This window comes from Amblyomma maculatum, chromosome 11 (assembly GCF_055883805.1).
Source record: "Amblyomma maculatum isolate TAMU_Amacu chromosome 11, ASM5588380v1, whole genome shotgun sequence".
Lineage (NCBI taxonomy): Eukaryota > Metazoa > Arthropoda > Arachnida > Ixodida > Ixodidae > Amblyomma > Amblyomma maculatum.
The window spans coordinates 114,081,701-114,097,570 of record NC_139354.1 but is presented as its reverse complement, the minus strand read 5'-3'; the positions used below and the strand labels follow the sequence as shown (position 1 = coordinate 114,097,570).

Here is a 15,870-nt window from a genome sequence, read left to right as displayed (position 1 = left end):
AACGACTTCTTCCCTTCGCACCTTCGGCGAAGCTTGGGTGCAGATCGACTCCCTCCCAGCGCCACGGTGTCACCGTGATGACACGCCCTCCTCTCGCGAGACGAACACACCGTCGCCTGCAAGTCTGAAAAGTCTGAAAAGTCGGAACCATTGCCGAATATGATCACTCTGGCATAGAAGCGAATCAGTAAACACGTTAAATAAGCATGGAAGCAAAATGTTGCGCATATCAGGTCACATTAGGGTGAGAGTGGTAGTCATTAATGTGTATGTAATGACAAGTGGTATATAAATGTCATGTCATGCCTAGACATGTCAATAGAGTCATATATTAGTCATGCGTCATAGTCCCTTGTCATGAGTCAGTCAGATCGTAGATCCAATGTGCATGGCTATGTTGTCAATATGACTTCTGTAAGTCAGTCATGACGAAGACTAGTGTCTAGTCACGACTATCAAAAGTGCTGAGTCTTGGTGCTCTAGGAACTACTGAACACTCTAAGAGTCATGACACTCAAATGGGCTCAGTCATGGCAATCTATAGGAACTACTAAAGAGCGGCCAACGCACATGCGTTCGCTTCCTTCAAGGTAGATCTCAGCAGTGCTCTCAAAGTTGTTGTAGCTAGAGCTACAGTGGCCGCTATTGGGATTCGCGGATAGCGTGGTGTCAGGCTGGGAATAGCAATTACGCGGACGATACGGGACGAAGTTGAGAAGAACAAATGAAAACAGCTTTATAGAGTTATTTAAGGGAAAGTGCGATGCACTGACCACAAAATGGTGAGGTCCCGAATTAGACTAAATCTGACGAAGGAATGCAACAGATTAGTAAGAAAGAAACCCATCAACGAATTAGCGGTGAGGGGGAGGGCAGAAGAGTTCAGAATCTCTCTACAGAATAGGTATTCAGCTCTAACCGAGGATGGCGACATTACCCTAGAAGCAAGGAACAATAATTTCAGAGATATCATTACTGAGTGCGCGGTAGAAGTAGGCGGTAGGATAGTTAGAGAGGATACCGGTAAGCTGTCTAAGGAGACGAAAGATTTGATTAAGAAACGCCAGAGTATGAAAGCTTTCAATCCAACAGACCGGATCGAATTGGCCGAGATATCAAAGCTAATCAATAAGCGCAAAGTGGCCGATATAAGGAAGTATAGCATGGAGAAAATTGAGCATGCTGTAAAGAACGGGGGAAGCCTTTAAGCGGTAAAGAAGAAATTGGGCATAGGCAAAAACCAGATGTATGCGATAAGGGACAAAGCGGGCAACGTCATCACGAATATGGATAAGATAGTCAAAGTAGCCGAGGAGTTCTATACAAATCTCTACAATAGCCAAAGTAGTCAGGATCGTAATGAGATTGGCGGTAAGGAAAAATATTCAGACATTCCACCAGTGACGAAGGACGAGGTCAAGAAAGCATTAGAAACTATGAAAAGGGGCAAATCAGCTGGAGAGGATCAGATAACTACGGATTTGCTGAAGGACGGGGCGGATATCGTGTTAGAAAAACTGGCCATCTTGTATACGCAGTGCCTGGTGTCATCGACGGTACCGGAACCATGGAAGAATGCAAACATTGTCCTCATTCATAAGAAAGGGGACTCTAAGTACCTTAAAAATTACAGACCAATCAGCTTATTGTTTGTTACGTATAAGGTATTTACTAAGGTAATCGCGAATAGAATCAGGACAACATTAGACTTCAATCAAGCAAAGGATCAAGCAGGGTTTCGGAAACGGTACTCTACTATCGATCATATCCATACCATCAATCAGGTGATAGAAAAATGCTCGGAATATGACCAGCCCTTATACATAGCATTCATTGATTACGAAAAAGCATTTGACTCAGTTGAAACCTCGGCGGTGATGCAGGCATTGCGAAATCAGGGGGTAGACGAGCCGTGCGTGAAAGTGCTGGAAGATATATACAGTGGCTGCACAGCAGCCATAGTTCTGCATAAAGAAAGTAACAAAATTCCTATAAATAAAGGTGTTAGGCAAGGAGACACAATCTCCCCAGTACTATTAACAGCTTGCTAAGAAGTATTCAGAGACTTGGAATGGGAACAGTTAGGGATAAGGGTAGATGGAGAATACCTCAGTAATCTGCGATTTGCTGATGACATTGCCTTGCTAAGTAACTCGGGGGATGAACTGCAAGTAATGATTGATGACCTAGACAGGAAAAGTAGAAAGGTAGGCTTGAAAATTCACATGCAGAAGACTAAGGTAATGTTCAACAGCCTCGGGAAGGAACAGCAGTTTACATTAGGTAGCGAAGCACTGGAAGTAATAGGTGAATATTTCTACTTAGGACAGGTAGTAACCGCAGATCCGGACCATGAAAAGGAAATAACAAGAAGAATAAGATTGCGATGGAGCGCATTTGGCAAGCACTCGCAGATTATGACTAGCAGCTTACCGGTATCGCTCAAGAGGAAAGTATACAACAGTTGCATCTTGCCTGTACTCACCTATGGGGCTGAAACGTGGAGGCTAACCAAGAAGGTTCTACTTAAGTTGAGAACAACGCAGAGAGCTATGGAAAGAAAAATGATAGGGGTAACATTAAGAGATAGGAAGCGTCCAGAGTGGGTCAGAGAAATAACTCAAGTTAGCGACATTCTAGTGGAAATTAAGACGAAGAAATGGGAATGGGCAGGACATGTAGTGCGAAGAGAGGATAACCGATGGTCGCTTAGGGTAACAAACTGGATTCCAAGGGAAGGAAAGCGTAGCAGGGGGCGGCAGAAAGTTAGGTGGGCGGATGAGATTAGGAAGTTCGCAGGGGTCAAGTGGATGCAGCTAGCACAGAACCGGGTTAAGTGGAGAAATATGGGAGAGGCCTTTGCCCTGCAGTGGGTATAGTCAGGCTGATGATGATGATGACAGCAGGAACAAAGAACTCGAAGAGCAGGACGGCAGCTTACCTCCGTTGAGAGCCTCTCGAGCAGCCTCTCTCAGTCGCTTCGCAACACACCAACACACTCGGGTCCGAAAACACTCTTACGTCTTCCTCTCTCGTACGGCCCCGCCCACGCAGTCACAAATCACTGTCAGGCAGTAGGCGGCCGAGCTCGGAGCCGATGGCAACAAGCGTCCGATTGTCGGCCGCGCATCCCGGCCTGCGAATACTGGAGCAGCACGCCGGTTCCTTCTCTCCCTCTTGCCAAGGTCGCGTTCCTCCCGAAACCGCAAACGCAGGGGAGCAGCAGCGTCCATCGTGCGACACGGCGGCGCCACACAATCCGGGGACGCGGTGAAGCTTGGCCAGCCTGGTGCAACAGCGAAGCTTGTTGGCCTGTCACAACAGCGCTACCGCTGCCAGAGGGACGTTCGGTCTCCGGTCTTTCTTTGAGGCCAGCTTGACGGGACAACAGACCTCAAGCCACACTCAATAAGAACGAGTGCCATTCGAAAACCACTCATCCTGCCAGACCAACATATGCAAAACTGCGAGTGTATACACAAAAACCCGCGTACATCTGATATAAAATTAAAATTTTCTAAACACAAGGTGCACACTAAGTAAGAAGTTCTGGTCTGGACTCCTCCAGGGCGTTTGGCCACGCTCGTAGTTCACTAGTAGCTAAGAATGCGCTTTTTCCCTGCTTCTCGGAAGGTATCGGGTAAGGGGAGAACGACCGATCTTGCCGAAGCAGGCTTTGAATTTGACCCCAACAATAACCCGAATAAACCAATATACCGCCATTCTGTCTCCTTGGCCAAAATGAAATACACTGGGTTTAGGCGGCTCACACACAAAAGTCACTCGAAAGAATAAAACGAGGTAAATATCCTCTCATCTTGAGGAAACAACCAAAATGCATGTTTTAAGCCACTAACAAAGAGAATAAAAAAATATCAGTCGAGGTGGTGACGACGTACGTGCGAGCTAGAAAACTAATATGCTCGGCTCAATCCGTCGGTATTGGTGTGGAACTTGCCTTTCTTGTTGCTGACCACGAATCTGTGGTGCTGGAGTGCAAGACTCCATCTCAGCAGACGACCATTTTTGGGCGACATATTGTGTAGCTAAGTCAAAGGGCAATGACCGGTTTCTACCGTGAATCGAGACCCAGAGACGTAGCAGGCCAATTTGTCAATGGCCCAAACCAGGCAGACGCAATCCATTTCGGATGTGCTATAAGCCTCCTACCAGCTACTAAGCTTCCGGCTTAAGTACAGGACAGGCCGGATGTGGCCGTCATCGCCTTCCCGACAGAGAATAGCGCCCAATTCGCGGTAACTGGAGTCACACTGAATGACAAATTCTTTGGGAAAATCTGGTGCTGCCAAAGTTGGGCGTTCACTCAGGGCCTTCTTTAGACCGCGAAATGCATTCTCTTTCTTTTCATCGCAAAGGATAGTGACAGGTTACGATTTTCAAAGCGCGTCCGTCAGAGGATTAGCCAAACTTGAGTAACGTTCTACGTAATGCTGACAGTAGCCGGCCAGTCCTAAAAAGGCTCTGAGCTCCGACTTTGTGGATGGAAGTCGGTAACCCACCATGGCGGCTACTTTAATCTCGGAGAGTCTACGTTGGCCCCGTCCTACCACGTGACCCAGGTAACTCACCTCACCACATCCCAAATGATATTTTGCCGGTCTTATGGTCAGGCCAGCTTCTTGCAGTCGGCTCTAGCACCACACGTATGTGGTCGACGTGCTCTTCCCAAGTTTTCGAAAAGACTGCCACATCATCGAGGTAAGGGAGTGCGAAATCTACTAACCCATTTAGCACTGGGTAATTTAATTTTGAAGAGCAGTATGGGGCACTCTTTAAGGCGAAGCTTAACACTACGGGGCGAAATGTTCCAAACAAAGAGACGAATGCTGCGTACCTACTCGCCTGCTCGGTGAGCGGCACTTGCTAATAACCACGTACCAGATCTAGCATGGTGATGTACCTAGACTTGGCGACTGTCTCAACCCTTTCCTCGATGTTAGGGATTGGGTAGGTTTGGTCGACGGTGACAGAGTTTAGTTTCCTATAATCAACGCAGGATCTCGGATCCTTGCCTGGAGTTTCTACGACAACGATTGGCGATGTGTAGTCACTTTCACATGGGATTATGACGCCCAGTTCGGCCATTCTCCGGATCTCAGTGTCAAGCATTTCCTTTTGTCTAGGGGAGACACGATATGGCTTACTCCAGATCGGTTGTTCCCTGTACAGCTGAATGTCGTGTTCGATCAGCTCCGTTTTACCTGGATGGTTGGAAAACACGGCCTCAAAGTCTCGAACAATGTTCTTCATGTCCTCTCGCTGACGCTGACTCAAACGCGGCTCTTTGTCTATCCGATCAAGTAACTCAAGCGCAGCTTATTCCGTCTCGGGAAAAAAACAGGGAATATCCACAGACTCCATTGGCAAGTGTAGGGCCATGTTCACTAGTGCCTGTCGCTGCACATACGGCTTCATCAGATTATCCTGCATGACCCGATTGTGCGTTTTCCCCAATTTTATCTTGTAGTTAGTGTCCAAAAGCTTCGACACCACCTCGGCGGGCACTTCCCATTGTACCTCAAGTTTATTCCTTTTGGCTGCGCAGAGCAACATCAGCTTGTCGCCAACCTGGAAGGTGCGTTTTCGTGCCGATTTATCGTAGTACGTTTTCGATTGCAACAGGGCTCCTTTGACGTTTTCTTCTACGAGCTCCCTTGTTTTCCCGAGTGTTTCCAGCAGGTTTAAGACATACTGTACTACACTGGGGTCTTCTCCATAACCCTCCCACGACTCTCTCAGCATTCTCAAAGGGGACCTCAAGTCTCGGCCATAGACGAGCTCGGCGGGGCTAAATCCCGTGCTCTCGTGCGGGACAGATCTCATGGCGAAGAGTGCCGCCGGAATGCAGCCTTCCCAATCCTCCGTATGCCCAAAGCAGAAAGCCATAAGTATTCGCTTGATCACCGAGTGCATGCGCTCGAGTGGGTTCGACTGCGGATGGTGAATGGAACTGCCTATTATCTTTATCCCGCATCGTTCGAAGAACGTTGTTGTCAAGCAGCTTGTGAATACACTCCCGTTATTACTCTGTATCTCTGCTGGAAACCCGACGCGAGAAAAGATTGACAAAAGCGCAGCCACAACGCTTGCAGACCTCAGCTGTCTCAAAAAAATGGCCTCCAAAATTTTGGTGGCTGCGCACAGCGCGGTCAGAATGTACCGACAGCCAGTGTCAGATTGCGGCAGCGGGCCTACAATATCTATCACGAGGCGCCTAAAGGGCTCTGTGATAATGGGGACAAGATTCATTGGTGCTTTCCATTTGTCTATCGACTTGCCCACCCGCTGGCACGTGTCGCAGGATCTGGCAAAGTTTTCGACCTCCTTCCAGCAGCCGGGCCAGTAGTATTCGAGCGCTAGTCTAGCCTTCGTTTTCTTTATGCCCAGGTGACCTGCCCATGCACTTCCGTGTGCGAGCTCGACAAGCTTTCGCCGGTATTTCTCTGGCACTAGCAGCTGCTCGTATGAGCGCCCCTTGGCATCACAGTACCTCCGGTACTTGAGGCCTGCTTTTTCGTAAAAGCAGATGTTTTTTCTGGCGATCCCCTCTCTCACGGCCTCGTTCAGAAGTCCTAGTGAAGCATCCGCTTTCTTGTCTGCAATGAGCTTCCCCCGGTCTACTTTAGTCATTCCTGCCAACAAGCTGAGACGGGAGTTAATATTGAGCCATCCGCGTTATTCTGCGGCTCCCCATTATTCTGGTTTATGGCTTTTGGTTGAGTCTCGGGAGCTATAGCTGGCTCCCTGTTTTCAGGTTCGGTGGTTCGGCCACGCAAGACGGATCTGTCTGATCGAGGAAAAGGTTCTGTGCCTGCTCATTCGCTTGAGCACACTCAAGTTTTTGCGAAAGCTTTCGTTCTCAAGAGCGCGAACGAGAGACCTTTTCCTCTGAATAGCTACTCTGACTTATTTGAGAACAGGTACGGCAAATGGGCAGGCAAATTGGGGCTCACTGCTGCTTCCGTTTCCAGTTTATCGAAGGCTCCTTCTAGAGTTACCTTCGCTATCGGTAAACACGCTTTGGTCCTCCGCGACTTGCCTGATCCAGGCGCATTCGCCTGTGTAGTCAGCGGAGAAAACACACGAAGATTGAGCAACGTCCATGGTTGCCACTGAATCACGAAGTGCCCTATATTTCTCCCATTGATACATATTTCCTGCATATACGGTTCTAACAATTTCATGTTTTCATCCGTCTCTCGTATGCTAGCGTAAGCAATTTTCCATTGCTTGCAGTTGGAGGAGATGTGACCCTCTCTGTTGCAGTCATAGCAAGCAATGGGTCGTCGCTTTTCGAACACGCGAGTCACACCGTCCTTTGGATGCCGCGGCTCGGCAGACTTTGGTGACTCTGCCTTATTTCCGCTACCTGCTGGCTTCAATCCCGAATCCTCTTTTCGGTAATCACTCCATGGTATTTGGTTGGGGACCTTTTTTGAAGAAAATTCCCCTTTTCCTGATCTGTAACCGCAAGCTACCTTGCTCTGAAGATTTCTACGAACGTAGTGCTCCTCAGCGAGCTGCGCAGCTTTGTCCAGGCTGGTTGCCGTAATCCTGTCCAGCAACCCCTCAACTCCTCTGCGATTACGCTGTAGTACTGCTCCAAAGCGATACACTCCAGCACCTTGTCGTGATCGTTGCACACTTCCACACTCTTAAGCCACTCCTCTAAGTTGGCTTTGAGTTTATACGCGAAGTCAGTGTGGGACTCTCCGCTTTTCTTCCCCTGGCGTAACCGCTGTCGAAATTCTTCCGCCTAAAGCCGGTATTTTCGCAGCAGTTCACTTTTTACTATGTCGTAGTCGTCGCAGTTACTGTCTGACAGACGCGAATTCCGCCGCCTCGCCGCGAAGGAAAGGAAGTAACTTCTCTGCTCAAGCACTTTTATCAATATGCGACTTTCCACACGCACGCTCCATATTGACAAGGAAAAGTGCAAAATCGTCCCCTATTTTGTACATTGGGACAGAATCCTTCAGTGTGTGTCTCACCTGTTCTCCGTCCAAGGATACAGGGCTGGAACGCCTCCACACTGGTCAGTACGGCTTGAAGCGTTTTCTAGCTCCTTCATTTTTAGAGCATGCTCACGGGCCTCCTGTTTTTCCTGTCCCTCGCGCGGGTCTGGTCTTTTCTGCTCCTCACGGAGCTCGTGCTTTTCCCGCTCCTTTTCCTCTCTGCGTTCTACAATCGTTTCCCAAGCCTCTCCGGCCTCCTCAATCGTCACTGCCTTCCGACTCATAACCTCTAGAATATCTTTCGTTTTGCAGAACCCAGAGAAATTCCCAACCCCTCGCAAATCTCGAGAAGTTCCTGTACCTTGAACTTCTCCATCCTGGTCTTACACCGTGTGTTGTCAAACCGCTTTTACACTTTGGCAAAACACAACAAACTCAAAATCTCATGAAACTCATTTCCCAGAAAATCAATCCCTCCTAACGGTTTCCTTTGATAGAGAGGTCTAGCGAAATTCGAAGTGAATCTCAGGCACTCATCTTGTCAAAGTAGCTAGTGGCCGTTAGTCCCGCTGCTGCCGAGGCCCTTTGGAGCCGGTGATTGACTTGTCCATCCCATAGCTGCCATCCAGTTATTGGGATTCACGGGTAGCGTGGTGTCGGGTTGGAAACAGCAACCAAGCGGTCGATACGAGATGGAGTTGAGAAGAATAATTGAAAAGAGCTTTATACAGCTATTTACAACAGGAACAAAGAACTCGGAGAGCAGGACGACAGCCTGCCTCCGTTGAGAGCCTCTCGAGCAATCTCTCTCAGTCGCTTCGCAACACACGTGTGTCCGTAAACACTCTGGCGTCTTCCTCTCGTCCGGCCCCGCCCACGCAGTCACCACTATCAGGCAGTAGGCGGTCGAGATGCAACGGCAGGAACGGGAGCACAGGTCCCGGGACCTAGCTCGGAGCCGATGGCAACAAGCGTCCGATGGTCGGCCGCGCATCCCTGCCGGCGAATACTGGAGCAGCACGCCGGTTCCTTCTCTCCCACTTGCCGAGATCACGTTCCTCCCGAAACCGCAAACGCAGAGGGAGCAGAGCAGCGTTCATCCCGCGACGCGGTGGTGCCACACAACCCGGTGACGCGGTGAAACTTGGTCAGCCTGGCGCTACAGCGAAGCTTTGTGGGCCTAGCACAACACCTAAAAGTAGCGTTTTCGCCGTGGCGGTGGCCAAGTGGTGGTCGCACAGCTCCGACATGGTATCTGGCGACCAAAATGAGTGGTGTAGTACTTTATTTGTTTTTATTTTTACATACTGGAGCTCCATCCGGAGCTATAGCAGGAGTGGGAGGTGAACATGATACAATAAAATAACTATACAATACAGTCAGCAGAGCAGTAACAAGACAGCATTTAAACAAAGTAACAACTCTAATAATGGCTATAGAGGTCACTTACCGGTGAGAAATAGTCAGTGTGCGATGGCGTCAGTAAAATTTTGTAAAGGAAGGGAACGAAGTGATCCAGGAAGCTTATTCCAAGCTGTGACGGTACGAGGGAAGAATCTGTTTTTAAATGGATTATGTCGAGCAAAGTAGTGAACAATATTAAGCTCGTGGTAGTACCTGGAGGTAGTAGGCCAGGCTGAAGTATAGTAACTGTTACATGAAAGTCAATAATGAGCATTAATGATGAACAATAAATTCAACGATTCCAAATGCCGGCGACTTGATAGTTTAGTAAGCTGTAACAAAAGAAGGGCAGAAGTAGGCGAAAAATCACGGTGATACTGGTGACAAATGAAACAAATGGCTTTCTTTTGAACTCTTTCGATCTTGGTAATATCAGTTAGTTATTGAGGGTTCCATATAACGCATGCATAGTCTGGTACCGAACGGATTAATGATTTGCACATCAGTAACTTCACTTCACTTCGAGAGTACGTCTTAAATATCCTAATTTCATGAGGGCTTTGCTACAATTGTAATCAATATGCTTGGACCAAGATAAGTTGGTACTAAAAATAACTCCCAAATATTTATAAATAAAAACCCTTTCCAGTGACAAGCTATTAGACGAGTAGGCGAAAAAAGAATGTTAGGAGCTGTTACAAAATGTCATGATTACAGACTTAAGGAAATTTATACTCAATTGCCAGTTACTGCACCATTCAGAAAATGTAGTTAATGAACTGTTCAGTTGATAATGCTCTTCAGGGCAATTAATGATGTCATAAGTAACGCAATCATCGGCATACATGCGAATCTTAGATGTGATATTATTCGGGAGGTCGTTATTATAGAGTAGAAAGAGTAAGGGCCCTAATACGGAGAATTGCGGCACTAATGAGTAATGGCTATCTATTCACTCACTAATGCTAATTATTGGCTAACTAGTCACTAACCATTATTAACTAAGGACTAACTAGTGCTAACTAGATATTAGTCATGATTGAATAGTGATGAGCAATGACAATTACTGGCTATGACGCCATCCCATGGTGACGCCATCGGCTGTGACGTCGTGACCGGGAGTGAAGCCATAATGGCGTCACATTCGGTCATGTCTAAATAACCAGAAGCGACATCATTATCCGGTCATGATGTCACGCCTGGTGATGACGTTACCAAGCGATTCACGCATATACGAAGTTCACCCCGCCGGGCGTTCGATCCAGGCTACATCATTGCTTTAGTACTAATGATTAATTGCTAACTAGTCACTAACCAGTGTTAGCTAATGGCTAACTAGTCACTAACCAGTACTAACTAACGACTAACTAGTCACTAACTGGTATTACTCATTAGCCATGACTAAACAGTCATGAGTAATGACTATGGTTATGACATCGTCATAGAGTGATGACGGATGTAACCTCATCATCGGATGTAACCTCATCACGCCATAACATCTGGTCATGTCTAATAATCAGAAGTGACGTCATAATGACGTCACACCCAGTCATGAAGCCACGACTGGTGATGACGTCACTAGGCGATTCACGCATATACGAAGCCGACCCCGCCGGGCTTTCGATCCAGGCGTCCGTGGGGCGCCATTAATTTGACGCTTCCTCGAACGCCGCACTACACAGCATATAGACTTGGATTGTAAAACATTTATTTCGTCAAAATCCTGATGCAGACGGTCCGCTCTAGATGGCCTCCAGTCAATGGCTGGCGGTGCCCTCAGCGTCCCACTCAGTGGCCAAGGCTTGAATGCCCGGGTCCGAGCTGACCAGAACGGCCTCCAATCGCTCAAGAAAAGGAATTTGTACTAGATCCTTCAGGGGAGGTTCTTCTTTACATTGCCATAGTATGTGATCATACGTGGCTGTTTCACCATAGAAGCTGCACGTGGGGTTAAAGTCATCCTGGTACATTTTTGGTAATAGATATCGGTTAAGAAAGGATCTCGTCTGGAGTCTCCTCCAAGCGGTCTCCTGTGCCTTATCCAATGTTTTGTCAGGTGGTGCAAATTTGTGCTTTTCAATCTGTAACGACTTGTGATATTGTGAAAACGTACCAGCCCCTCCTAGGACTGACCTATGGATGCGAACGACGGACCGACTTGGTTGACGAAACCCCGAGCCATGTTGTGGGTCGCCTCATTTCCCGGATTCCCGGAGTGAGCCGGCACCCATATCATCTCAATTTCTTTGTATGGTTGGCTGACCAGTTTCAGTACCTGCTGTGCCGCAGTTGAGATTCTGCCCCCCGCAAAGCTACGGACGGCAATTTAGAATAGGAGAAGATTGTATCCGCCTCGGTGCTAGCTATGGCTAGTGCCACAGCTGCCTGTTCCGCTGTTTCCGAAGATTTTGTCACTACCGACTCTGATGCCCGCAGCCGCCCGTGCACGTCCACCACCGCCAGTGCGAACGTTCCCCTTGATGTGTATTCTGCTTGCCGCCATGTTGGTCTAGTAACTCTGCGCAACTCTAAAAGAGATTAAAGGGCTTTCACTGCGGTAATGGCCGTACATGCGTAGATGTCGCCAGCCTAGGCCGGTAAGCGATAACGTAACCAGGTAACGATATGGTACAACTTTCCTATACTTCGGTGCAATAATGCCCTCCTCAGAATTGAGTTATTTTCAGCCATGATGTAAAAGAGAACTGAATAAAGTTTGAGGGGAAGCCTCTGTTCGTAACTCGAGCCAACGTTCCTACAAGGGGATATTGGATTGGCTTAGGAATGGAGGTTCCTACTCAACTCTTGTTCAGTTTTCTTTCATACTGTGTAGCCACCTTCCCCTTGTTGTATACCTTGGGGCATTGGGGTCTCGTTTCAGTTTGCTTTTCGTCTTTATCATTTCATTTTAAGATTTCATCGTAAAATATTGGAATACTCTGCCAGAACCATAATGTGCGTGCTAGTTCATTTTTTGTTCGTTCCATCAGCGAATGGAATGGGCTTTCAGGTCAGCAAGTACGCTGTTCAAATAAAGTTTTCCTTTTTTTTACCTGTAACCCGCTAGCTCTAGCGCTCTCGGGCTAAGCGGGGAAATCACTGAATAAAAAATAAGGATTAAGAATCGGCATTCCCTGTTCTAATTCTCTGTCTCTTCAAAATTATTATTAGCTTGAGTTTCCCCTTTCAAAGGACATTGACAGTTGCATCACTGCTCTATTACAAAAGCAATCCGTTGGGTGTAGTTTGACTCCTACATCTCAAATAACAATTATCGCACAGTCTAAACACTACGGTAATAGACCATCACCGTTCAAAGTTTTTTTAAGGTATTGCAGTCGGTGCTTTTAAAAGCTTCGAAAAGGTGTGGATTCCAAGCAGGTCGTAGTTAGCAATCTTCACCAGGACAGGCTTGATAGGCAAAGCAAGTTGTCGAAAAAGACATTGTTTGTGTGAGCACGAAAAGCTCCAGCCTCTGTTATTGTCATCAGTGGGTTTTTATCTGTGATGTCTGGAGCTAAAGGGCCCGCATAGACGGCGAAACTTTATGTGGCATTCGATGAGCTGAACAAGGGGTTTGCAGCTCAATACAAGCCCACCCGTCCGACGGATCGGGATCAATACAGTATAGGCAATTGAACCCCTAGTGTGGACTGGACGGGCAGAAAATAGTGATTTTGATTCACGATCAAAGTTCTGGTGGTGTGAAAGTGTGAGGATTTGTTGTCTACATAGTTTTCTAAACGAACTTTACTTGAAGCTTGACATTATTCATTTTGTATAAAACTATAGAAGCGGAAAGTTACGGCAGAGGCCCGATTGTTTCCTCTTGCTGCTGACCTTCTTCGCTACGCTTAAGGTCTAATGAACAAATACGTTCTCGTGGTAATTGTTGAAAGAATGCTTTCGTAGGCACGTAAGAACATGAATTCTCAATATCATTTCAGTCAAAACAACGACCCAAACCACACTTCTGAGATTGTGAAAAAAAATGGTAGGAAACTTGACCTTATGCAGGGTGATTTAATTTTCAATGTTTTCTTTCCAAAGCTCCGAAAGACACAGAGGTGTGGTCTAATCAGGTGTATTGCGCAGCAAGGGGGCCATATGTCCATTATAAACTTGATAAATAAAAAAATATTATAATAAAATCAATCAACATTTTACTTTTATTTTAAGGGACACTGTTATGTTTCGAATTCGAAGGCCGTCAACCTCAAAGGTGAGTCCCGCCTTGAAATAAAATTGGACCACAATGTGAAAAGGAAAGAAAGCTGATTAGGTAATGTTAGTTAATAATTAATTCCTATAATCAATAAGCTTTATAATGTACATAATGCCTACCTTCTCTGACAATCTGCATAAATACACCGCACCGGCGCAGCTTTCATACCCTTTGAAAGATAATCGTCTATTAAATAATTCAGAACACCCTGTGGAGTGGCCAAGTTCATCTGCTGAATTTAAGTTTAACATCATCTCTGCATTTGTCTCATTAGTTATTTGAGAGAGCAAATTATCTGCAGCACCCAGGAGATTATTACCAATGGCTTTAAAGGTATACAAACTATAGGCTAGTCGTTCACAGCCAGCAATAAGAGCTCTATGCACCTCCTCGGTATCAAGCACTGATCGACGGAGAAAACTTGTGTGCAAAATACTGACGGCTTAACGTAACTGTGAAAAGTTGGTTTTGATATTGATGCCCGTTTTCTTAATAAAAACGCCTTCTCGCTGTGCAGAAAAAAATTCATGGATAAATTTCCTTTTGGGAAAATTTTGCTACAGTGTATAGCAATCAAGTTTGTTTTTTATTGACTAAAAACAGTGGTATTGTCTTTCCGCAGAATTCATGCGCATATTTTGGTGCGAAAGAATAAAATTGAAGTTGAAAGCTTCAATTTACTGCATGCACAGAAGCATAGAAAAACATCATACACAAGACCCTACTGGCCATGTTTGCCTGGAGCTAATTTTTCGCGGCTGACATCTAACTAGTAGCCAGGGCAGGGCAACCAACTTCATTTCATGTGTACATATCTGTAGGTGTACATGTAGCCAAGTAGCCACTCCACTCTAGCAGTGAAATCTTTCACGACAGAAAAAATCATAACAAAGCTTCGAGAAACAAATAGCATGACACTAGTTACAATAGACAAAACCTCAATAGCCTCCTCTGAAATTTCCATTTGCCTTCAAATACTGTCTTTTACTACTGCCTTTCGAACACAATCTTTTACAGGTCGTTGAACTAGGTCCGTCCCTGTCGGCACTCGGAGTGCGCGACGTGTTCACGGACCGCGCCGAGCTGTGGGGATCCACCGCGGGGCAGAAGAGGGTGTCGTCGATACGCCACGCAGCCGCCTTCGAGACCGCGCAAGCCGGCGGCCGCCATAGCTCGCGGGCCAAGACGCCCGGGCAGCTCGGAGCCACCTTGGTCCAAGGTCTCACCTCTCTGGTCAAGGTGCCGCACGCTCAGACACACTTCGTCGTGGACAGGCCTTTCCTGTTCTTTGTAATCTGCTCAAACCCGGACACTTTGATGCTACTTGGTGCGGTGCGCAAGATAAACTGGTGATCTCGGAAAGACGTTCCGTGCTGCTCCGATAGTTGGCGCCTCATTTCATTCTTAGATAAAGAGCTGTCTGTTCGAATGGTCTAGAGTGACAGTGCTGCTTTGGCATGTTTTTAACATTTTGCATTATTATTACAATAAATGTAATTTCTATATTCTCGATGAAAAAAAAAAGAAAAACAGCTTTTCTGCTTGTAGACATTCCAATTTTTGGCCATCTATTATTATTCAATATTGTTCATACAGGAGTAAATACACTTCCTGCAAAAGCAATCCACCATTACGCGAACTCTATTTTCGTGTACGCTTTTTATTGCGAAAGCTATACTACTGCAGGTCTAACCGCCCGTAGTCTTCGCTGCGTGACGTGTCCGTGTCCGTGCTCCCCGAGCCGGCGCTGCCCCTAGCAGGTGCTGTGACGTCAGAAGAAGAAGGAAAAAGAAGAAGAAGAAGAAGAAGAAGAAGAAGAAGAAGAAGAAGAAGAAGAAGAAGAAGAAGAAGAAGAAGAAGAAGAAGAAGAAGAAGAAGAAGAAGAAGAAGAAGAAGAAGAAGAAGAAGAAGAAGAAGAAGAAGAAGAAGAAGAAGAAGAAGACTCGATCCCCCGCAGCTAATGGTTTCGCTCCATATTCGGTTCAGCAGCGTTGAACCCTTCTAAATTTTTTAGCTTACGAGGGCTGCTGTACGCAAAGCCAGGAAGCAGTTGCCGACAATCGGTTCACTGCAGATCTCTTGAAAGATGCCAGGGGCTGCTCTAGACAACCTGGCCACCCTGCGGTATATGCAGTGCATCATGTCTAAGAAGAGCGCTAAAGTTATATACGGACGTGGAAATCTACAGACCGATCAGTTTACTGTCTTTTGTGTGCCAGGGATTTGCTAAGGTAGCCGTTAATATAATCAATGTAGCCTAAGCAT

The 15,870-nt window shown here is 46.6% G+C and overlaps 1 protein-coding gene across 1 annotated transcript in view; it reads left to right on the top strand.

Moving 5' to 3' along the window:
• The window catches only part of LOC146174716 (iris-like), a 54,306-nt gene extending 39,348 nt beyond the window's left edge, over nt 1-14,958 (top strand). Inside the window, exon 6 of the mRNA XM_084585446.1 lies at nt 14,623-14,958. Within this exon, the coding sequence (XP_084441572.1) occupies nt 14,623-14,958 (336 nt within the window). The remainder of the gene's footprint in view (nt 1-14,622) is intronic.
• Nucleotides 14,959-15,870: the final 912 nt, after the last annotated feature.